Below are 24,899 nucleotides of genomic sequence, written 5' to 3'. Positions count from 1 at the left end.
TAATGAACCAGTCCAAACTACAGCCTAAGGAATATACCATTGTAAGACCATGCAAAGTTCTGGGAAAGTCTTTCATATGCAACATACTTACCTAGTTTAATGTCTCCATCTAACGTGAAAAGAATATTTCCAGCTTTTAGATCTCTGTGGATGATCTTATTTTCATGCAAGTAGTTCAATGCTTCCAGTGTCTGTCTGCACACCACTTTGATCTGCGGCTCTGTTAATGGCCTTTCAAGCTCTACGAGAGAAAGAGACAGAAATAAACACAACAGCATTGCACTTTGTGGTGTTGTATGTTGATAGCAATCAGTATAGAGGTATATGTGAAAATTCATGAATCCAGAGATTCTGAATATTGTATGTCAGAAAAACATCTATCTTAAAATATTTGCTCCTCTCAGTTAAAATTTCATTCCTTATTCCCAAATCCCTCCTCACTATGAACTATGTACACCTACCTATCTAAACTATGAAAAAGCTATACAGTTTAGAAATTGTTTCTTTTGTATGGTACACAAAGATGCTAAAGCCAGGATCCTTTACTTAGTGGTATTGGCATTCACCTAATCTGCAGAATAGGTACAGAAAAATCTTAACTTTTAGGTTGATAGACCATAAACAATTATCACAACATAATCTAGAAGATGGAAGGGGAAGACTGAGATCCTGAAAAGGGGTCATATAAAATATGTTACAACAACAGAGAGCTCCAGAAGCATACGAGAACAACTCTTCACATTCACTTAATGGATCAAGACAAAAACGTGTTTTCAAAATACACACTTCAAAAATGAGAGAAAATTAATCTATCTTGAGATGTTATAATGTGCACAGATATAGGTCTAAAATGCTAATTTAACCCCCCCAACATGCAACACATATAGCACACCAATCAAATATTTGCATTTCAAAACTATATATGTAAAACAAGTATTAAAAAAGCCATTAAATTTTAATATGTTATTAAGTTTATTATTTGAAACAACTTATTTACCCAACATTACTGCATCTACTGCTCCACCTGCACAAAATTCAATCAGGATCTGTGTATAAAGAAAAAAGAATACACAAATTACAAATTTAATAGTTCCACTGAACTGAACCATTGACTAAGGGAGCATTACTGGGAGACACGAGTTTCAGACTGCTTGGCCTTGACAAATTATTTCACTAACCTCTCTAAAATACTGGTACCGTTACCCACTAAAAGTAGGTCCATGCTGATCAAGCAATTCATTTGAAAAATGCTTGGAGATCCTCAGACAAAAGTTTTAATCCAAAATTAAAATTGCATAATAAAACTTATAAAACCTAATAGAACAGTCAGATTGAATCTGACTCACTGTAATGCGGTTTACGTAACCCCTGCAAGCTCATTTCTTGATTTCTAAACTATACTATAGTATAATCTCTTACTGAAAAGTCCAAGTACGGGAGCTACATGATTCTCCAGTAGCAGATGTTATCTCCTCTCTTGTTTCAGATGAGATGAAAATGTGGAAAAATACTCTTAAAAATTCAGATGTTTATATTCTTTTTCTTCCATTTTTAAACTCGATACCACCTAGAAAGGTATGCTTCCAGTCCAGAAAGCCAACCATATACTGGGCTGCATCAAAAGAAGTGTTAACACCAGGTCAAGGAGGTGATTCTGTCCCTCTGCTCTGCTCCCATGAGACCCCACATACAGTACTGTGTCCAGTTCTGGCATCCCCAGTAGAAGAAAGACATGGACCTGTTGAAGTGATTCCAGAGGAGGCCATGAAGATGATCAGAGGGCTGGAGCACCTCTCCTATGAAGACAGGCTGAGAGAGTTGGGCTTGTTCAGCCTGGAGAAGAGAAGGCTCCGGGAAAACCTTACAGCACCTTCCAGAACCTAAAGGGGCTGGAGAGGGACTGGAGAAATCTGGAGAGGGACTGTTTACAAGGGCATGGCATGATAGGACAAGGGGTAATGATCTTAAGATGAAAAAGGGGAGATTTAAATCAGATATTAGGAAGAAATTCTTCTCTATGAGGGCAGTGAGGTACTGGAACAGGCCACCTAGAGAAGCTGTGGCTGCCCCCCTCCCTTCCACTGTTCAAGGCCAGGCTGGATGGGGCTTTGGGCAACCTGGACTAGTGGAGGGTGTCCCTGCCCATGGCAGGGGGTTGGGACAGGGTGATCTTTAAGGTCCCTTCCAACCCAAACCAGTCTGTGATTCTATGATTTTCATTCATGCCTACATTATATCAAGGTTTTTATCCCAGAATCTAGTAATACTCAAACAACTCCATCTCCTGTTCTTAGCTTCCATTTGAAACAAAAATAAACTGCAACTATTTTGGGGCACAAATTATACCGACATGTAGGATAGAAAGAACATGCACAAAGGAGAAAAAGCATAGACAAAGGGAACGAGGGGGGCAAGAAAGAAGAAAGGTCATCCAAGACTAACACTGCACTGTTCATTATGTGTTTTTTCTTCTTCAATTTGAACTCTGAACACTAAATGATAACTTTCATTCTGACAGCTTATGCATATATCTTGTCAGAATCCTAACAGTTAATATTCTTGGAAATGATATCTTATTTTTTTTCCTTTAGAATACTTTTAAAATCAGAGTGTAATTGCCCATAAAAGAGGAAACCTCAAATTATACCTTACACCATAATACTTAGATATATACATCATTTATGCTACATATTACCTCAAATTACTAATACAATTAACCCTCACAACAATGATACTAATACATGTATTATATAGTGTAACTCTCTGTAAATCCTTTAAACCACTATTCCATTTACATTCCTCTACATACCTACTGCCAGGTAAGTTGGGTGTGAGAAAGCATAAAGAATTTCTTTCTCTAAAATTCGCTGTGTGATTTGGCAATGTGACAAAGCCCTCTTACGTGTGAAACTGTGTTACTAAAACTGGGAAGTAAAAACTTATTTTATGTCCAAGTTTCTTTCTCTTCCTTTTTTCCTTCACTAAACTCTGTTTACTTACCACATCATTACAGTTTTTCCTTAGCCACTTTCATGCCTCTGCATTTCACTGTAACTATATATCTACAATTATATTTACTCCTCTTCAATCTTTATTCTGCCAGTGAAGCCTATCCACTAATTTCATATTCCACTTTTATGCATACTTGCTCTCATGCTGACCTTTATGCATGGAAATTGTTTCACTACTCCATTGTTTTACACAGTATCATTTTACCCTGCATTCAGAGGACACGAAGTTTTCACAAAGCTTATGAAAATAAATCTACATCAGGAAATGTTGTATTACACTTCCATTGTTATCAATGCTTAAAAGATAGAGCTTAATTATAAGACTCCAAGGAAATTTTCTTTTACTTATTTCAGGTATCTTTTTTAATTATAAACTCTTTAAAAAATAAATCATATATTCTTTGTACAATTCGAAACCCACTTAGAAATGTTGCACTGGATCATCTAAAAGGAAATAAGGTATTTTCCTAGCTAAATCTATTCAGTGGACAGCATACAGTGAAAGAGTGGCATACAGTCATATGTATGCCCACTTCTATGGGCATACTTCTATGTACAAATACCTAGATTTTAAGTAAAATTATGGCTCAAGACCTGGCAAACTCTCCCTCCTGGAAGTATCAATGAATTCACTTGTACCTAAAATACATATGTCACTGCCTGGCCTTTTCAGCACATTATTTATTTTTCAGCTACGGATTCTGAATTTCACTCTAAGCTGTCCTAAAGTAATTAAAATCTGAGTCCCACTGTTAGAAATAAGCACTAAGAACTCTCTCCATACACCATAATGAACTGCCAATTTTCAAAATTTAGATTCAAACTCCTGAGTGACTCAGTGTAGCAATTTTACAGTGACACTTTCCTTTAAGTCATACTCACAATTTACAAATTATTTTTGAAACTGAGTAGTTATCACAATAGTGACAACCCAGAACAAATGTGATTGACAAATGATCTTTTAATAACGCCAAGAACAAACCTGTAATATCAATAAGCTTTTGAAATAAGTAAAAGCATTTAGAGAAGAAAAAAAATACCTACCCACAGATTGTTTTCATAGTAGAAAGCATCTAGGAGCTTAACAATATTAGGATGATCACAGGATGCTAAAATATCAATCTCAACCATGTAATCTTCAAGTTCTTCTTCTGATTTAGTATCAATCACCTTTGCAGCTGCCAGTACTTTTGTTTCTTTGTTCTGAGCCTGTAAAAAGAAGTCACAGCAAACATATGTATGTGAATGTCACCAGACAACCCACAACAGAAAAAATCCCTCAACATTTCTGTACTACTTTCCTGCCTTTGCTTCTTTACAAAAAAACCCAAAAAACAAAGAAAAAACTGCTGCATTTAAAGACATTCATACATTCTAAATAAATTCTAGCAGAAAAAGGGTTTCCTAACTTTTCTCAAGAACAAGAAACAATGAGACAGGCATGTTCTTTAAACCATCATATAATCAATAGCTTATGGTCTCTACTGTTTTGTACTGCTAAGATGTAATTCTGTGCTGCTCCTCAAAAAACTGCCCATTAACACTTGGCAAGGATCATTAGGCAGCCAGCACCCTCTCATTTCCGACTGCACGTTCTTGCCCTTCTGACACTGCCCACGTCGTGGCAGCACAGCTGTTCCCACAGCCGCACAGAAAATCAGTAGGTTACAGCCGCCTGAATTCAGCCATGGGCGTTTTCAAGCTCCCACGTTAAAAAGCTCCCAAGCCATCATTAGTTTGCTTGGGCATTTTATTCCCTTTGCTTTTGAAGACCAGGGCCAATCCCATAGATGGCTACTCACTGAAGCTGGCCATGCTGGAAATGCTGCCAGCCCCTATTATTCTAGTCCTTACGACTAGGGAGCTAGGAACTGCTCTAGTGGTAAGATCAACTGGACAGCTAGAATGATGTGGACTTGAAAAGCAAAAGAAAAGACCTTGGCTACCCACCAACCCAAAAGAAATCCCATTTCTGCTATGCATTTAAATATTCTTTGGCTTCTTTTAAACAAGAAATCACAGTTAGGGTTACTATTATTCAAATAGGAAAAAAAAATCAGAAACCCCTTGCTGTAAATACTTATTCCAGAATATTGCTGAGAAGCTAATCCAACTGCACTAGGCAAAGTGAGGATAAAGTAAATATTAAATGCACAGCATAAATATGTGTCTAATACTTTTCTTGTGAGTGATGTTCAAAGGAACACTGTAACTTGGAATTTAGTAAACTTTAAGCAAGAACATATATTTCTCACGTCATCACAAAACCACAAGTTTTTCAAGGCTTTTCCAGTGTTTAGCTTTTGCCTCTGAATAAAGGAAGTTGTAGCACTGAAATCTGCTTCACAAGTTACATGTACAGACCACGAAGAGCTAGATTTGCTCCACCTAGCTTTTGACATTCAAGTGAAGTTGAATGGGAAGTAAGGACATACGCTCTCCCCGAAGCAGCAAAAACCCAAGAACCAGCAGGAGCAATTCCAACTCCCGATGTGAAGCATCACAAGGTAGTTTGCCCTGTCTCTCTGCTGCTCTATGGGGCATCTCCACCAAACCTAGTGGAGATGAACCCAGGACAGGTCACAGCAAGAGTCCCAAAACCTGACTTCCATCACCTAATCTCATTATACTAATGCCAGACAAAAGCTGATATGAGACAGCAAATACAAATTCTTAAGAATGATTTCCAAGGTCTAAACACTATTACTCAAAGCCATAAATTCTCTCGATGTGGCAAGAGAGAATAAAAGGTTTAAAGATTAACGTTTGCGATAACATTCAGTATAACAGCAGCAACAGCAAAACACACTTACGAGCCTAGTCCTACCTCATTTATCACATGTTGAGGGTAAAGGTTTTCTGTAACATTTAATTTTATCTCAATATTCTTTCCCAAACATAAAAAACACCCAACCTCAGCATTTGCCCTCCCATTTTTAACAACAAAGCTAAGAGATCTGTTTCAGTATTTGAAAACAAACCAGACACATTCTAATAATAAAAGAGGTCTGCTTAATAACACAAACATTGTTTGTTTTGGTTTCATGTTTTATAGCAAGAATGAAAGACCAACTTTCCTATTCTAGAGCTGCACTGTAAATTAAACATGATAGGTGAAACAGATGTCTGTCTGTGGTGGTTCTGTCTCCACAACAGAATTACACTTGGTAACTTTACATGGAGGAGAAAAAAAAAAAAAAAGAGTTTGATAAAGCACCTTTCTAAAGAATTAAAATATTAACTGTAAATTTCCTTTCCTGAACCATGCATGTACCCACACCCCACTATACCTTACAAGGATACAAAAAAATAAAGAAAAAGTTCTGAAATTCATTTTTGCACAAATTTGCATGTAGACTATTTAATGGTAATATTTTGTTTAAATAACACTATTTTAAACTTCTACATAAGATAACAATAACAGATATTACTGTTTTCAAGTTTAGTTTCACCGTAAGAGAGCTGGGGATTGGTAAATGAGCATACATGATTATGTGCTAGGGAGTCTGTTGCATTTATAGCATATATATTTTTTCTGTTGACAGAATACTTTATGTTTTTATTTTCCCCAGATCTTGTTGCTTTAAGTAACAAGAAATCTACTTTAAGTAAGATTCTTTTATTTTGTCCTTGTTGTAGCTCTATTAAAACAGGTCATTGAAAAAGAGAAGTGATTAGAAACAGAATTATTGTCTTTATGAGTCTTAACATTTATAAAAGAAACAAACTCCTGCCTTTGTTCTGACTTGAGATAACAAAATTTCGTATGTCCTGATCCAGAGTTTTTTTCCAGTTCTCAAAAGAAAAAAGCTTTGGAATTAGCTTATTTCCACTGGGTATTTCTGAGGACCAATAATACCTTTTATGTATAGATCAAGTTACACTTGAAAATAAAAAAAAATAATCTTTATATATTTTAAACATGATTTTAGAAGTTTTCTAATAAGACATTATTCATCTCTACCCCACAATGCACTCTATAATAATAACAATTTGCTGTAAGAAGCACATAAGAAATATATTCTTCACCACTGTGTAGGAAAGGATTTTACTGTTCATGCATAAGATTTATGTAGCACAGTAGTGACTGGGAATAAAACCCCCTTTGGATTAAGAACAAAAAACCCCATTTACAGCTTTGTGTGGGCACGTTTGTTTTTCCTAGACTTTGGCTGAAGTCTTTCTTCTTCTACATAACATTCTCCAAAGGTCAGAGAAGGAGCAAAAATGTTTGTGTAGATGCAGGCTTGATTTGCATATACTCAATTTCCATTTGGGTACATGAACATTTAAAGTCAAACAACCATTCATTTTACCCAGAGGTTCTGCCCTTTTAAAAATATGTCCTGTGTCAGTAGCCCAGGAGTTTCTTCCTATATTTTAGCTCTTAACTACCAATTCATGTTAGTCCAAATGCTCTGCTTAAAAGCATGTGTTTCTGCTTCCATGGCAAATGATTTAAGCTTCAGTCCTATATAAGAAAAATATAACCTGGCATCTTCAATGGTTATGGTTCAGTCCTGCCATATGTGGAGACAAGAAAGAAAGTGGGTAGAAAGATTTTCTTTCTTTGCATTTACAATATTTGATGTTTTCAAGGGACACGCAGTGGTTGAAAACTGAATTGGAATAGTTTTCCCCCCAAGATCTGACTAATGCAATATGACATAGAGATTATTAACTAATATATGCAACAATACATAAATACTGCAATCCTTCTACCAAACCTTCTATGTGAATTATATATTTAAGATTACTGTAACAAACATTAACTTAGGGAGCATGCAGAGGGGAATAGCAAGCTGTATGTCACAGTTCTTGCACTGGATGGCACAGTCCCACTGGCAAATAAAACACATAAAAATATTCTTAATTCTCCTAACTCTAAAATAAAGTACGTTTAGAAACATGGATCGCAGGTTTGCATGGAATAAACATGATCTTGTAAATCAGAACTTGCAAATTACTTTCTGAACCTGAATCCTTCACAAATGGCGATGACATCTGATGCTCAAAAATGTTGTAAACACTTTTGTTTACTGTACAGTAACAGTACAGTAACGTAACAGTACAAGAAAGAATAACCATTTACACAAAACTGGGATCTGCCAGTATGTGAGGCTGCTGACGACTCCTCCTTATCAATGGTTGATTTTTGTTGAGCACCATGTATGCAAATACAAGTTCCTGAGCCAGAAGCTTTGTGAAGAGACTATTAAAAGGCATGTTTACTGGCTGGGCAATCTGCCAAGCAGTTGCATATCCCACCAGTCACGGACAGTAGGGAGAGAACAGCCATGGTGGTTCCAGAGTAACAGGATTACAACTCAGATATAACTCATATTCTTTCTGTAGATGGCCAATATGAAGTTTCAGCCTTGGTTGTGACGAGCTGTTTCAGTTTCCTATCACCAGCAAATGTTTCCTTCCCAACCATGCAGTTCCCCTTCTGTGATACAGGACGCAGGCATCAATAAATGAACTTTTTTCAGTTGTAAATAGTGTTTAAGTACATCCTTCATCCCTTGTTCAGCCAACTGGAAACAAAGCTGAGATAGGAGATAGAAGATTGCTCATCACCTTTCTTCCTGTCGCCTGATCTTTTCGAGATGTTATATAACCACACCACATGTTTTGCAGGCAGCAAAACAAATCAATTAAGAAGCTTTTCCTTTATGACTCATTCCTCTCAACAAAACTATAGTCAGAATCATAGATCATCACGGTTGCCAAAAAGCGAAAAATACGCCCATCCCCATTCAGCAAAGTACGGTTTTTCATTTAACAAGTGACACTTCTGGGTACACCTGGGATCGATGCATCTAGATTTCTGATACGCTTTCTGATGAGGCCTGAATAATCAGTACTGCTAAACCGGCCTTGCACAACATCAAGAAGAGAGCTGTTTCTCAGAGCTACCACAAAATAGTGAATCTCAGGCTTTCTTGAACACATGAACCAAGAGGGAAAAAAAAAAAAAAGCTGTAATTTCAGATTTTTAACAGCCCAGTCAAATCTGTAAGCAACAGTGTGGTCTACTGAAAAAGCTACACTGGACTTTTAAAAAATAAATTTACTATACCATATTTAACACTGGCCTGTGCATTTTGAAACTAAAATAATCTACACAACTGACCAGTAACAAATGTTCAAAACTTCTTTTCAAAACATGGAAAGGTAGCATTTATTAGTGATTTTTAGGGGGAAAAGAAAATTCTCCTTCAATCAGATAAAAGGAAGCATTAATTTTAACACTAAATATTGAGAAATGTAACCAAGAGTGCCAGTTTGAATTCAAGAGCAAATAGCCACTCCTGCAGTATTAAACCAGTTTTTACAATAGATAACAAATTAGGCCAGTGAAAGAGATGAAAACCTCCACAGATTTCTGGAAATTAAGATGAGCCTGGCATTCTGCAGGAGCCACATTATTTTTGTTACTACGACATTTTCAAATATTATGCAGGGAGGATGTGCAAAATAAAGAGGATTTCAGTTTTTTGATTAGTCATACATATAGTTGGTCCAAGAAATTAGAAGCCAGCTATGTTTAGTTTTGCCAGCTAAAACTTGTTGAAATGGCTGCTACAAAAGAACTATTCAAAAGATAATGGAAGGATAGTACCTACCAAAGCTGATGATACACCCTTAAATTACAGCTGATGAGCCCAAATCTTTCCCTGCCTGCACAATGTATCATTACTACCTACTACACACTTTCTTCTACTTAGAAATGTTTAATGCCAGGGAAAAAAATACTGACACGTAGATAAAAGTGTCTCTATTTCCTTCAAGTGAAGGTACTAGTAACAAATGTGGAGCCCAGGGTTCAACCCAGACTACTGAAGTACATCTTTATGGTGCTGTGGTCTGGTGCAGCCTTTGTGGCTATACTAGTTTTGGAGTGGTTTCCATGACAACCTCACTCTTTTAACTTATCCTTGTACTTCGCACTTATTGTGGTTCTTCCACTTCCCCCACAGTTGGTTTCTGAGGATTCCACAAGTTATTTTGGGGAATGGTATGGCATATAATTTTCATGTTTAACCTCATGATTCCGTTTATGTATTTTCATTAATTCTGCGGTATTTTGTATACTAGCTAAGCAATGTTTCCATCCTGATTCATGCCCTGTGTCACTGAAATCAGAAGGAATATTAATAGGCCTGTTTAAAAAGTGCCAGGGCTGAACTGCCAAATATGTGCAAAATAACTGGAACAGTCCTTTAGAGGAAACTCAACAAGGAGATTAGATCAGATTGCATCTTTCTCCTGATTGAAGCAAATCTGTTACAAAAAAATATAAAGTTAAGGAAAAAAATTGCCATGTCTTGGCAAGAAAATCTCCAAAATGTGCTGTGCTGTTTTATAACAACACATTCTTATTTTCCTTTCTCTTGTTGCATGATAAAAGCAACAGGGAAAACCATCTGACAGTATTCATAACTAAAGTATTAAGTGGTGTCAGAGGTGTAAGTGCAAAGGACTGGATTTCTTTTTTTCCTAAATTCAGTTACAACAACTGTACATACTACTTGCAAAAGCAGCAATTAAAATACTCAACTCTGCATTACAATCAACTCCTGTACTTGAGAAGGGGGAGGAGTGATAAATTAAGATTTATCCCTGCAGTACTAAGCTGCTTCGCCAGTATCTTTCATCTGCAGTACACTAATAGTTGCTGGTAGAGGTTCTCTCTTTTTTATCCAGCACCAATGTCGGCCCGAAACTGACTTAAAACTTCTCAGGAAAGACAGCAGTCCAGTGTATCTTCACCTTAGATTAGATATATCCTACAGTTATTTATTCAGGCTTGTCTCATTAGGGGGGAAAAAAAAAAAAAACAAACCACATTGTTCATTTACAAGTTTATTTTAATCACTACAGCCTAAAAATAATTCTTTATTCCAGCTCTAAACACACCTGTATTCCAGATGACAAATAAATAATGCTTCCAAGAACCAATGATATCAAGAAATAATTTTTAATCAAACAACAATTGCAAATTCTAACTGTTCACTATAATTACTTTTAAGACAAAACAAGCAAGAGCTGAAGCTGTCTCCAGAATGCTGGTGGGGTTTTTTTTAGAAAATTATCATGCTGCCAGGTTGAGATGTGAGAATTCTGTTTGCTCTTGATAACTGTATTATTTGATTGAACAAAGGACTTAGACAACCTCCGATTCCTTCACCTTCTATGTTATAATTTTGCTTCTAGTCATCTATCATCACTTGATGTTAGAGAGCCAGTGTTACTCCTGCTAACTGCTTTTCCCAAGGAGACATTTGGAGCTGCAAAAGCTCATTCCATGTTCTGTAGCTTTCTGCAAACAGATACACCACAGTGTTTTGGCTTCATGTAGCACTAAGTCATTTTGTTTACTAGCACTTTTACAGACTACATAGTGTACATTCACAAATATACTACACATAACAACCTAGAACACTCTTTAATGAAAGGGGGGGAAGAAAAAGTGGCTAGATCAACCCACAGTTCCTCTGTTTACCCTGTTAGGTTACAAACCAAAACCGAGATGTCCTCTGCCTTTAGCCAGATCAAATGTAAGATGGCTACAGCTGTTTGCTAACCCAGCACAGCTATTCATGTGTAACAAAGCAACAAAAAGAAGAGCATTCTGACTTGAGCAGAGAAAATTCTCTCTTTCCAACTGGTAAAGAACAAGTCAACAAAATAATAAAGAAATGTGACAACTTCTTTGGACTTTAAGAACCTTTCAACAAAGACCTTCTGACACGTTACTAGGGAAACTACATAGTCATAGAAATGAAATGTGGCACAGTCATTAAGATAAAAAACTTGCTGTCAAAGAAGTAAAGAATATTGCTGAAAGCTCTATGTTTCCCATAGCAGAAGGAAGGCATTTAAAGATCTGTACTAAGACAAATTATTTTATGTATTTATTGGAAAAAAAAAGATGGGATATAACAGGTGTAATTTAATTATCATTTAAAGTGTAGCTCAAAAATATGGGTAGTTTAGGAAAAGGTTCTGTATCATTTGATGCTGTAATATGAACCATATTCAAGTCTTAAATGAGCACAGCCAAATAGCCAGAGGGGAAAGATTAAATGAAACAAGATGAAGCATTATCACCCCGTTTCATTCTTTGTCCAGCTGAACGAACAATTGATAAAGTATACTTTGCGTATTTTAAGGTGGAAATATAAACTATATATGCAGTTTATGATACAGTATGCTATAAAAAGATATAGTTGTAACAATGGGAAATGAAACATGACTACATCAATACCACATTCAACTGGCAACAGCTCTTGCAAAACTATCAAAGCACATATTGTTGGTCCACACATGCTCTGGTCTGTTAAGATGAAACTTCCCCTATTTCTGAAGTAACAAAAAAAAGGAAGTCAAGTAGCTTTTAACAGCTTTCATAAAAGAGCTGTATCTCATCCCCATTTCTAAAGCAACTTCATTATAGAAACTAATTAATATTCTCTTTATGGTATTATTATATTTTTAAAAGAATAGGAAATTCTGGAGGGATGTTATTGCTTCCTTATGTATGGATCATTTAAACAATAACAGAAAACAACTGCAAAGGCAGAAACAACAACAACAAAAAAAATCAATGTTCTTAAGCCCCTGTCCATCAGCTGTCTTTAATGTAAAGAAGTTATTGGAGTCAATGACCTTTATTAACTACGAAACGCACTAAAATGATGCATGCTATTTAATGCTTATACAACCTGTGACTTGCCCATTGTTTTCTTGTGACTCGTAAGTAATGCCCTTGAAATTACATACCATCCTAGGCAAAGGGACATTTTCTGACACTTCGAAAGGGAGACTTGCATACAGTTTATAACAACATAGCTGTCTTTGTGCTGCAAGTATGACATCTCAGGAGATGAGAAAGAGCCATCTGAACACACATCTGGAATTCCTTGAAAATTGGCTAATCAAATGCCATAAAAATAGTATCTTGGAGTCTGCAAGTAAACTTCATTCATATTTAGCACAGTAGCACAACACGTTGCTTCTAACATTGCCTTGGAGAGTAACTGTTTTGTTTGTTGTGGGTTTTTTAATTGGTGAATTTAAACAATTAAGAAAACTGACTGCTCTTGAGAAATTAGTGCAAACACTATTATTTATCAGGCCATTTCAAAAGAAATTAGATTTAGAAGCATGTCACTGATGATAATCTTTGTCAAATTCTTACAAGTTTTTTTGCACTTGCTGCTTAACCATTTTACTGATTAGTGTAATTCATAAAGAATTTAACTAGTATGCTTCTGATAAATACAAATGGCCATTGGAATAATTGCATTACTTCAAAAATTATTATAAAAAAATCCAGATAAAATACTTCAACTCTTTGCAGAGCTTGATGCTTAAAATATGCAAAGGGTAAACAGTTGTTTTACTGAGACTTTCCATGCAATGTAAGAGTGATGTTCTTCCTATGACAGAACTACTATTATGATAATGTTAAATGCTGCAAACGGTTAAGCATGCAAAATGTTCAAGAGGAAGTACTGTTATTGCCTCTTAATAGTGTGGCAATGTTACTTTTAATGGAATTACAAAAGCTTTCTTTTGCCCCTGTCCCCAAGAACTGATGGCAATGAGGATGCACCAGTCATACTCTTAGAGATGGCTTCTTCCTTTCCCATACTCCTCCTTTTATCTCTCTTTTTTTTAAAATTCTTTTACTAGGCTTTATTCTTTTTCAGGTGGAGAGCTACCTTTTGGTGTGTATTTGTACAATGAAAGGGAATGCAGAATTCCATTCTTCTTGAAAAATTATCTGATCCATTTCTTTCTTCAAAACGCTCTGTTCACTCTGAAATTAAATTCAGCTTCAGTACTTTCCTCAATACAAGTAAATTTAGTGCCAAATAAAAAGTCTTTAATTATTTTCTAGCAGTTATGTATCATACCTGAATTAAGAAAAGAATCACTACCTGAAAATTGGAAATGGACTTTTAGGAAATTTCCAATTAAAGATGTGTGTAAAGATATGGCTACATGACAAAATTCTTATGGCATGGGTATCAGTGATGCAAAGAGACAGTTAATAGTACCAACAGCAGCATATAGCTAAACTGCCTTTTTATCAGTACTGTTGACAACAGCAGATGACTTCTACAACAGAAGGTCTACTTTTTCTTTTGTCCTCACAAGAAGTGTTCATTTGACATACCTTAACAACTTCAGAGCATCACCATGCCTCTGATGCTTCCCTTTTATAGCCATTTAAGCCAATGCTGACACTCTCCTGTCATTTTTCCCTTACATCAGCACTGTCACTTGTCTAGCCCTCCCGTGAGCTGGTCTGGGGAGCCAAGAAGATTACATGTACAATCAGCTTTTGGGTGGCTTAGTTCTTGAACCAGATCATCATGGGGTCGGCAAGCACCAGACCTATCATAAGGAAGGAGTTGGAAATGCACTGCCAGAACTTTGGCTGCACTGACTTGCACTGTCAGAAACTCTTGTGGAAAAGCCACGGTAAAAACCCAGCCACTCATCATCCAAAAGTCAATTCTGAATTTACTACTTCAAGATGCTTTATTGACTGTTTCACTTAGCATCATGGTTCCACACTGGTTTAGTGCTTTTCAGAGATTCAAAAGAATATTCTTCATACTGCACTGTCTCAAAGATGAAGTCCCATGCTGGGCCACTAAAGACTAAGAAGAAAGAAAAGCACCAATAAATATTAAAACAGACATTATAAATAGGAGAGCTAAGTTGGTATACTAGTTTATTTTTGTATTTCACTTTTAAATGCTAGGGGATTTGTGTGCAGAGGATTTTTTTTGTTGTTATTTAAGTGTAACATGCTAAATCAGCTAACAACTTCTTAGGGTTGAACCAGAACATCTATGTTTACTATTAAGAGACAGCTTAAAGTTCTTCTACAGCCAAAAGCAAGAGGGACATTTTCAGGTACCCCAGATATACTTGTCAATCAATAGGAAACACTTGACAGTATTACTGTTTATGTGGTTGGAGATCCTTAAGCGCTTTCAGACTTCCCATCCCAGGCGGAAGAAAAATAGCCCACAGTGCTTCCTTCTTTCACATTTCTTAGAAAATCAGTTAGTGCATCTTCGCAAGTAGTAAAAACTAGTTGGAAGAGGGAAAACAAGCTTGGCTTAACTCATTTCTCCATGCTGCTGGACTGATTTGAGTTCATTTGGGGTATAACTCCTGATCAAACTCTTCTGACCACATTCCCCAGCAATGATCAGTTTTCACAGTGTAATATAGCTGCATAGACCTAGGGTTCTGACCCATCACTATCCAGCACTGAAAACCAGAACATTTTGCCCAAAGAGTTAACTGACAGATTTGTGGCATCTCCAGAAATGAGTAAGAATGAGAAAAGAACAATTAAAATCATTAAAGGGTCAAGCAGTTGTCTTATAAAAAGCAGACTAAAAAGGTTGGGACTCTCTGATTTAACAGGAAAAGCTGAAGGTGGGGCAGGAACATGACTGAACTTTACAAAATAAAAAAAGGCAGTATATGAATTAAATAAAGCCTGATTGAGACAAAGGCTGAAAAGTAGATGAGGGCTTACTGCAACATGCTAATTCTTGCTGAAGCACTCAATTGACATTTCCCAATTACAGTTTTACTGCCTTCTAATTACAAAGTATTAAGTAAGCAATACTGGTGTAGCATTGCTTAGAAATACAATTGAAAAGTCATCTTCTAAAATATGAAATCTAGACATGTACTAGAGAAAAGCTTTGCATTTACAGCATAAATCTAGGTCATAAGAACCATTACCTACAAGATAAAGGAAGAATAAATTCTAATGCAAAAAAGTCTTGCCAAGCTATTATTATAGCATTAACAAAGTCCTAACTTCTCTCAGAACACTGTTTTCTGAATCATGGTTATGACTAAACATTTCTAGAGGTCCTTGAAGTCCTCTTTAAACAAGTCTCAGACAGATGTAAAATGCTGTTCAATGAGACATGAAGAAAGTTGGGGCACAGTCCTATCCAATTCATTACCAAGTCAGATGGATTCAAAATGATTCTGCCTTAGCATGTGGATTCACCATTGCTTTCATACCAAGTAAAATGTTTTTGCTGTAGGCACAATGTAAGTTCTGGGGTAACAGCTCCTCCAAAAACTTCAGCAGACTCTGTAGTTGCCCTTCCACTCATTTTGAATAACTGCATTAATACAGCTTTATAAGAACTCTTCTAAAACTGAAGCCTGCTTCAGTTTCAGATTTTCTGAAACAACCACCAACAGATTAATTTTTAAGACTGACACTAAGGTAACAGCTACTTAGGCTTCTACATTAAGATGATATGTAGAAAGTTTTAAATGCTGATCAATAAATTAATTTGGTTATTATAGTACAATCCTACTTTTTCACTTCCCCATAGAAAAATCTAGTATAACATTATTCTGGTAATCAGAATCTTCTTAAAGCCAAATCTTGAGTAGAACTTGATTCAGTGTCAATCTATGCATGAGCAATTTCTTTCTCTAGACTACAGATAATAAACTAAAATACATAAAATATAAACATGGCTATGTAAAGGAGAAAAAGTTTGTGTCTTTCAGCTTCCAAATCACCATTCATGCTTAGCAGCTTTAGATTACACTTTCTATACATACTGTAAACCAGTCTTAATGGAGAAGACTAAAAATAAACAAGAAAAAAACTATAACTTCAATATTGTAAGTTGCTTTTACATATGTTTAGAAGTGCTTTGAAAAACAGTATGTCCTCCTAAAACCAAATATGGCAGCTTAAGTAGGTGCATTAAATATACAAAGAATATTCCATTAGTATTTTATTCTGATTTTTTTTTTAACTTTAGGTAAATCTTCTACATGTACTTTAGTGGGTTTGTGTTATGACTGTAGAGGATATGCAACAATTTGAAATGCAAAGTGGTGTGATGTAGCCTTCCAGCTTTTATTGAATATTACTTTGATGACTGTTTTTGCCTGACATCCTTGAAATGTATTCTGCAAGCACTAGGTCTTCTTGCTCTCTAAAAATATTCTTTCCCATGTGGAAAGAAATAGATGCTTCTACATGACATATTTGAGAGATATTTGACAGTCAAGCATTCCACACTGTAATCATGGTATAAAGCCATTAAAAATTAGAGGGATTTACAACATATATTGTACATGGGTTTGGGAGAAAAAATTGAAAGATAATTCTTTTTTTCTTTCTCTGTGCTATTCTTTCAGTCTGCCTCGTTTTCTAACTGCAAATTTCCTGGCCTTTCCATCACTAAACACTGAAAACTGGAACAATCCAAACAGTATCAACTGAAAAAGATAGCACAGGCATTGTATTTGAGTAATTTGGCAGCTACTGTAAAGTGAGACAATAGGCAAAAGAGGTGAGACAATATGAATGTGGCAATTCTGTGTACAATCTGAATATAATTAAAGGCTATTGGGGGAGCACAAAGAAGTAAAGACCGAAAATGTAACTCATAAATGACACTTCAGGCACCGAGGTCTCAAGGAATGCATTTAAAATCTCAAACCAGAGAGTTTAAATACATGCTGCCTCTTTTGCACAGACACAGCTGCCTCTGAAGGAGAATGGTGTTTAGAATCTTACAAGATCCTCAAAACGTCGGTCATGGCCCTTGAAATACATTAAGCCCATTCATAACTGCATTCAATGAGAAAGAAAAATTTCATACTGGGGATTGTGGCATTTGCAGATACAAAACCAACGAATTATTTCTTCAATATTGGTTACAGAGTGGTCAAAACTAGACTTGTGCCACTGCCAAAAGAAACTTGTGAACTACTGCCTTGCAACAGTAGCATGTATGACTGCTTGGAGGACTGCATTACTGGAAGAGTATTTACCTGCCAAAGATAAACTTCAGAAGGTCTAACCAATTTGTCTATAAAACCTGTTAAACACAAACAGTGCCACAATATTTATTTTTAGTTCCTCTATCAGTTAACTAAACAGACAGCAGCTGACTTGGATATGAAGAATTATTTCACTAAGTTAGAAAAGATAAAAGAAGATTCATTCTGTAATCTGACATTCAAGTTACATTTAACTTATACTTGAAATCCAAAGTTTCACTCTCCATACGGAAACCAACAGTCCAAGCACCTACACAAATAGCCAAGAAACATGAAATCTTAGATGACATAAAAAAGGGAACTTCTATAAACATAAATAAAACAATGAAATCCAATTTACTTAGAGTTTTAAACGGTTTATATAACTGTGCTCACACCTTGGAAAAGATGACTGCCTTACCGAGGAGTCATCATGAGCATTCTATATTTATCCTCCACAAACTTGCTTTAGTTCCGAATTCAACAGATAAGCAATACATTACTCATAAGTTAGGTATTGTGATGCTGATTAGCCGATGCCTAAAAAGTGAGACATGAAACATGTGCTGTATTTCTTATTTCTTAGGAGTATTTCCTTGCTACATAAAATAATGGAAAGGAGATACTACCTTCTGCAAATAGCCGTTTATAACAAGAAAATTATCCCGGTTTACCGTCTACAGATGCCTTTCTCGCACTACCAGTTCCCTCCGAAAAGGCAGCTAGAGTGACAAAAGGTGTAAAGAGCTCCGTAAACCTTTCCCCTTGACACATTTCCCAGGGTTTTAAAACAGTGATAGTGCCTTTCCCTTATCTGGTATCTTCAATATGATAATACTGCAATAGTGTGAAAATAAAGATAACATTATAGAGCAACTCACCAAGCTAATCAGCGAGACTAAAATCATTTGTCTTCTGTGAATGGTCACATCTTTTTGCATCTAGCAGCCCTAAAATACTCAGGCTACTCTTACAGAAATTACTGGCCTCAGCAAGCTTTAGGTAAAGTTTTAGGTCTATTTTACTTAGCCTAAATATTTAAAATTGAACATTGCCATCGTATATATTAGTCTCTTGAGGAGACTAAATCAACTCTCTTCTCTATCTACTAATGCCTCTACAGCTAAACAAAGCAACATAGCATTTAAGGGAGTATTATTAATTCAGATCTCCTGAGGACAACTGCACTATTTCACTGTTCCATTTTAATCAGAGGTCAACTTATATAGCCAGTTATGAATGAAAATAGATTAGAACAAAATATATTTAGGATAGCAAGTACTTTTAATTAAAATTGCCACAAGTTCTGTACTGGTTCATTATCACGTATTAAAATTCAATATAGGACACTTTCACTTGCTTTTTCTTTCCAAGTCCACGGCAGAGTCCCACATGCAACTTCAGGTTCACAAAACATAGTATTTCACTGGAAAATTTCAAACATTAAATTATCTTCCAACTAGCATCAAACATACAGGATGTCAGACAAACTTAATATCCTTCCCCAAGGAAGTTTATCTTTTATATAACAGTGTTTAGGAGTTCCAACAGCTCTAACAAATTATTCTAAAGAATTAGTGAAGCTAATGACACCAACTAAATCAAAAGATAAAGAGCAGGCAAAAATCAGCGTAACAGTGTTTCAGCTTAAATATTAAGTGGTGAAAAACTGTTCACATGACTGTTAAATTACAGATGTAAATGATATCCATCCACCCTAGCAGGCAGCAGGATACATTACTATCATTAAGATAACTTCAGGTTGCAATACCACCTGTAGGAATTGTTTAGAACAATGTGCTGTAAGGCCACAGGAACTAGGAAACAAATTCTCCCTGCTCTGCCCCGATTTTGTTTTCAGGTCAGACTAATTATAGTATTTTCTAGGATCAGAAAAATAAGTTATGATGTTAATAGTATGCAAAAGGTACTTGAAGCAGCCATCACTTGGCAGTTCATATTTTAGCACTGAAAGAAATCAAGGCTGCATTATCATTAAATAGTATAATTGGTCCAGTCTTATTAAATCACTATTTAAAAATTCTATTTACTTCTACCTGCTGTAGAAGGCATTAGGGAAAAAACAAGCTCTCCTGTAAGTCATACAGGTACATTACAGGTAGGACTGTTTTAAATTCAGAAACAAGCTTAACTCAGATGAAGCAACATCATTAATTTATTGGACCTGAAGAAACACTATTATCAAAAGTCCACTATAATTAGCCAGAGTGAGTTTGTATTGGCTACTATTGCAAATATACATATATATAAACAATGTAGTTCTAATTTTCAGAAGATAAGACATTTGGTTCGCCACAATTATGGCTATCAGCTTCCACAACACCTCTTCTCTGAATCTGAAGAGAAAGCAGAATAGGTCTTTTAACCAAGCACCAGTTAATTGCAGAGAGTTGGAAAACTTGTCTTCATAACTTTAGATGAAATACAAATATTTGATTTTCCAAATTCCTATGAGAGTTGTGTGTACACAACACTTCCAACATCTTAGATTCAGAGTAGTAGATGAGATACTATAAATGGCAGAATATTATAATTCACACTGAGAAGCAGGGATGCAATTCAAAACCAGACAAGTACAAAGGATTGTCTAATAATAATTTGTCAACCTATATTAAGATATATATACTATATACATTCTATATACACATACCATATATAGATATCCTATATCTTATATAGTATACTGCTACATATATTCTAGCACTATAGAATCTGCTCCCACAGGAGACTTCTAATTAGTGCATTTTTAGAGATGGTAGCCATAATTCTCATAATGATTGCCAAAAAGGCCATTAATTTCTTGGAGGAGTATCCTCTAGTGAAGGTCTTGTAAATGGCACCAACTAAACACTAGGAAAATGTCTTTCTGCAATGTAAATGTTCTTATGCTAGCGTACTAAAAAAAGGTTGGCAAATTTTACTTAACTATATTCCCAGCACTTTATTTCACTCAAAAGGTTAACTTAAGAAGTTATCTGCATTTTATTTAGTTAGCCTGCATCTGTATGATAAAGACTCTCAATCAGGAACTTTACCAAGAGCCACAGAATATCATCTGAACATTAACTTCTGGGAACTTATAAAACAGCTTAAAGATGTGGTTACTTAAAATGACGATAGTTTAACTCTGATACTAATTTACCTTAATGTTTACTAAGTGCAGTGAACTGACATTTGATACAATAGGGCAATATATTATTATATCATGTTACTTTATTGTAAGTAATTTCTAAAGTAAACTGATTACACTTAACACTGTGAGCCTGAGATTTTTCGGGGTCTTAACCTTACCAAATCCAGAGCACCTTCAATCTCTCTTAAAAAAAGAAAGTTTGAGATTTAACTGCTAAATTTCAAAGTTGAAATCAGTCTCCAGTGTTAATATTTCGCTTCTTCAGCGGCTTTCAGAACCCTGGTAGCCCATTCAGTAATTCTAAATAACCCATAAAAGGTAATTTAAAACGATTGAAAAAAAGTCTATCATCAGCAGCCTCAAAATTCTCTTTGTAAGGGCCATCCCCTGATACTGAAGTACTGCAAGGGTCTATAAGTTGAATAAGGAGGAAAACTACACCATTATTCATTAGCCAAGAGCAAAAAGAAAAGAAAACAGCCTCAAAGTGCTCTCTTTGAAGAGGCTGAAAAGGGCTAGAATGAAAAGTCCTATACAGCTATAAACCTTTGCCATCAGTAGTCTGCAGTTACATAGCTTCTCTCATCAGAAGAGAACTGCAACAGCAGTTGAAACACTTAGGAGTATTTCTTAGTTCACTAAGTTAGTGACCAAAAATGTATTAATTGTGAGAGCTAAAAAAGCTTTAGAAAACTAGAACAAACAGTTTTAAAGAACACAAGTAATTTGGCTAATAAAGTCATTAAAAAAAAAAGTGAGCCACTTGAGATTGGGGAATGAATCCCAAGTTTGAATCACATACAAAACTGGTTATCACTAGACATAGCATCTTTTATGTAAATAATTTAATCAGCTCGACTTCATAATACTGTCAGAATAATTTAAGAGCTGCCTTTGGGTTTTTCTTTAAATAGATGATACTTTGTCCAGAAGACAAGTTACACAACTAAACCAAATACTTCACTGTGGGAACACATAGCATGTAACCAATCTAACCTATGCTTTATTACAAGTCCAAAGTATACAAAGTCATATTTATCCGGCAATTCCATTTTATCATGTATCTAACAAAACCCTGTCACACATTTGATTCTAGGATCTTAATGACAACTGTAGGTTTGGTCAATGTAAACAACACCTAAGGTGTTTGGGCCTTTTTCTGAAAAGCAAACCAAAAAACAACAAACCAAAGGCAAATCAACAACAAAATCCAATAAGAGACAAATTCTAAACAAACCCCCTGCCATACAAAAAATTAAAACCCAGGCCCCACACACTTTCATTACTTAAAGCTAAAGTCTTCAAAGGTTGTCAGTTTTCGAGTTCATAGTTTTGATTCCAAAACTTGAAAAGGTATTGAATGGTTATAATCCTGCATTTTCTCAGTTGAGCTGTACCTCCCAGAAAGAACAACCTAACACACCCTTCTTTCGAAACAGTTTCTTGCCAAGCATGCTCAGATGCAGGAGCACACAAGCACAGTATCTGTGTGTAATCCTTGTTCTCAAACTAGATGGAAACAAAATGAATGCTGCTGAATACATGCAGTAGGAGATTTTTTTTTTTCCAGAAGAACTAGTACCTCTTAATTTTCACACACCCTACATTCACCAAGTTTACCAGTTTAACTGCATGTGTATTTACAACTGCTGTTATTTTTAAAATAGAGCTTAATTTTGAAAAATTATATTTCAGCAATTTACACTTTGTCATTTCACATTCAACATTAATCTCAAAGTGAAAAAAACACATCTAACTGGAAAAAATTCTTCCTGTACACAAAGTACACTGAAATGTAAAATTCACCAGTTAGTTGTCTTGGTCAGACACCCTCCTCTAGAGACTACTAGCAGAGATGCCTACAAATAAACATGGAGCAAGAGGTACTTCAGTATTTGGTGTTGTACCTTTGAGGCTTACCAAGTCATCTCTATGGGACAGTGCATTATATTCATTAAAAGGAAATTAATACTGCAGTGTAAAGTTAAAAAAAATGCAAATGCTGTTAGAAGCAACACTGTGCTTTTGTAGTCAAACTTTACATTACTACAACTTCAGATGTATCTCCCAGTCCTTTCAGTCAAAACAAACATTACTCCTCTCTCACACTCACATAACTACCACTGTCCAGACTATGCATTACACCAACATCAAAATAAACTAGATGCTCTTAAAATAGAACATTGACAAATTCCTAGGGTGAAAAAAATCCACCTAGCATTCTGAACTAACTTTGGCACATTTGCTCCAATTTAAACACAGGTAGCACCATTGTTTTAATTTTATTGTACTCTTTCTACCAAAAATAGCAGAGTTTTCATGTGCCCCCAGATCTCAAACTCTGAAATGCAGTCCTCTCTATGTTTCTTGACTGAATCAGCTTTCAGAAACACTGCAAATGCTATTCTTATACTATTCTAGTCTCAAGAACCTGTTCCAGAGTCTCAATTCGTGTCAGTCTTCCAATTCTCTCATACTTATACTCTGTGAGGTTTTTTCAGCACCGCACCTAAACCAAATGTGGAGCATTAATGCCCTTTTAGAAGGGGGAAAAGTAGCTAGAGATTTGCCTGAAAGCTAGTCTGGTCAAGCACTGGCAGTGTTATATCTGTGCCACCGTGCTCTGCTTTGCTTGATAAATTCTAGATAAGCATCCTTAGAAACACTACTTAGAGATTTAAAGATCAAACAACTGAGACAAGCTGGGAGAACCAACCCAGGAAGCCTGCCATGTAAGGGAAGACAAGATAATAAAACTATTCAATTCAATTCCATACGGAACGAGAAATGAGAAGGCCCACTGAAAGCGATTTGAGCTTGGCCCTGCAAGCTACACGGGGCACAAAAGTCCGTTTCACTGCTCAAAGGCTTCCTTCCGAACAGAAACTTTAACGGAACAGAAGCATGAACTCCACACCAAAGAAAACACAGGTTTTCATGGAAACCAGCGGCCCTACCGCCCGTGAGTCCAAACACCCCCCAACAACAACACAAGGGGAGCAAGCGATTCAGCAACTGGCAGGGTGGAGCAGAAGGCGGGACAATGACCTAATATGTCTCTTCTATCTTTAGTTTCAGGAGCCTCTGTAGAGGCACCGGGATCACACGGCGGGCGCCGCGAGCGGCACGCCGCGGGAACGGGGACGCGTCCCTCGTCCCGGGCGGCAGGTGGGCGCCGCTCACCTGCCCAACCAAGTTCTCCGGAAACTCGGTGCATCCCGACAGGCATCCCACGGCGACAGAGCCCAGCTCCGCACAGCGCTGGGCTCGGAACCAGCGCCAGAAGTTATTTTTTGTTTAGCACCGAGCAATACAAGCGGTTCGAGTGGCGACTCGCCCTTACCTTGAACACTTTACCGAAAGCTCCATCTCCCAGCTCTCCTATAATTTCCCAGAACTCCTCAGGGTTCAGATCCCTCTTGACGTGCTCGTATTGTTTCTTCTTCTTCTCGCCACCCAGCTTGAAGATCTTACGAAAGTTGAAGAAGGACATTTTTCCTTCGGCCGAGGCAGGCCAGCCTCCAGGCGACCAGGCGAAGGGAGGCGAGGGGCGGGCGGCGTCTGGCAGTGCCCCCCCTCAGCCCGCCGTGACCATCCGGAACGGGCGGTTCTGCCGGGCGCGATCCCCACGCGGGCCGAGGAAAGTCCTCACGCACGCCTCCCGGGAAGCCGTCACCGCCGGCCGCTGAGGGGAAACAACACCCCGAGATCGCCCCCGGAGCCCCCCCCAAAGGGGCCGGGCCCTTGACGCCAGCCGCAGCGATCCTCTCCCGCGAGGGGCTCGGCGGTTCCTGCCTACTCGGCCGGGTCGGTGACCATCGCGTCAGCAACAAGTGCCGGGCTCCCTCCTCGGGACAGGCGGCTTAGCAGCGGCGGGCAAA

General features: G+C 36.9%; 1 protein-coding gene across 1 annotated transcript in view; it reads right to left on the bottom strand.

Moving 5' to 3' along the window:
- Positions 1-24,511, bottom strand: part of SLK (STE20 like kinase) — a gene marked incomplete at both ends in the record, with an annotated part of 44,789 nt that extends 20,278 nt beyond the window's left edge. Inside the window, 4 exons of the mRNA XM_084265241.1 lie at positions 92-241; positions 998-1,046; positions 4,056-4,220; positions 24,362-24,511. Coding sequence (XP_084121367.1) covers positions 92-241; positions 998-1,046; positions 4,056-4,220; positions 24,362-24,511 — 514 coding nt within the window. The remainder of the gene's footprint in view (positions 1-91; positions 242-997; positions 1,047-4,055; positions 4,221-24,361) is intronic.
- Positions 24,512-24,899: the final 388 nt, after the last annotated feature.

This window comes from Gallinula chloropus, assembly GCF_964237585.1.
Source record: "Gallinula chloropus genome assembly, chromosome: 5".
NCBI classification, from domain to species: Eukaryota; Metazoa; Chordata; class Aves; order Gruiformes; family Rallidae; genus Gallinula; species Gallinula chloropus.
This window is presented reverse-complemented; position numbering and strand designations above follow the sequence as displayed.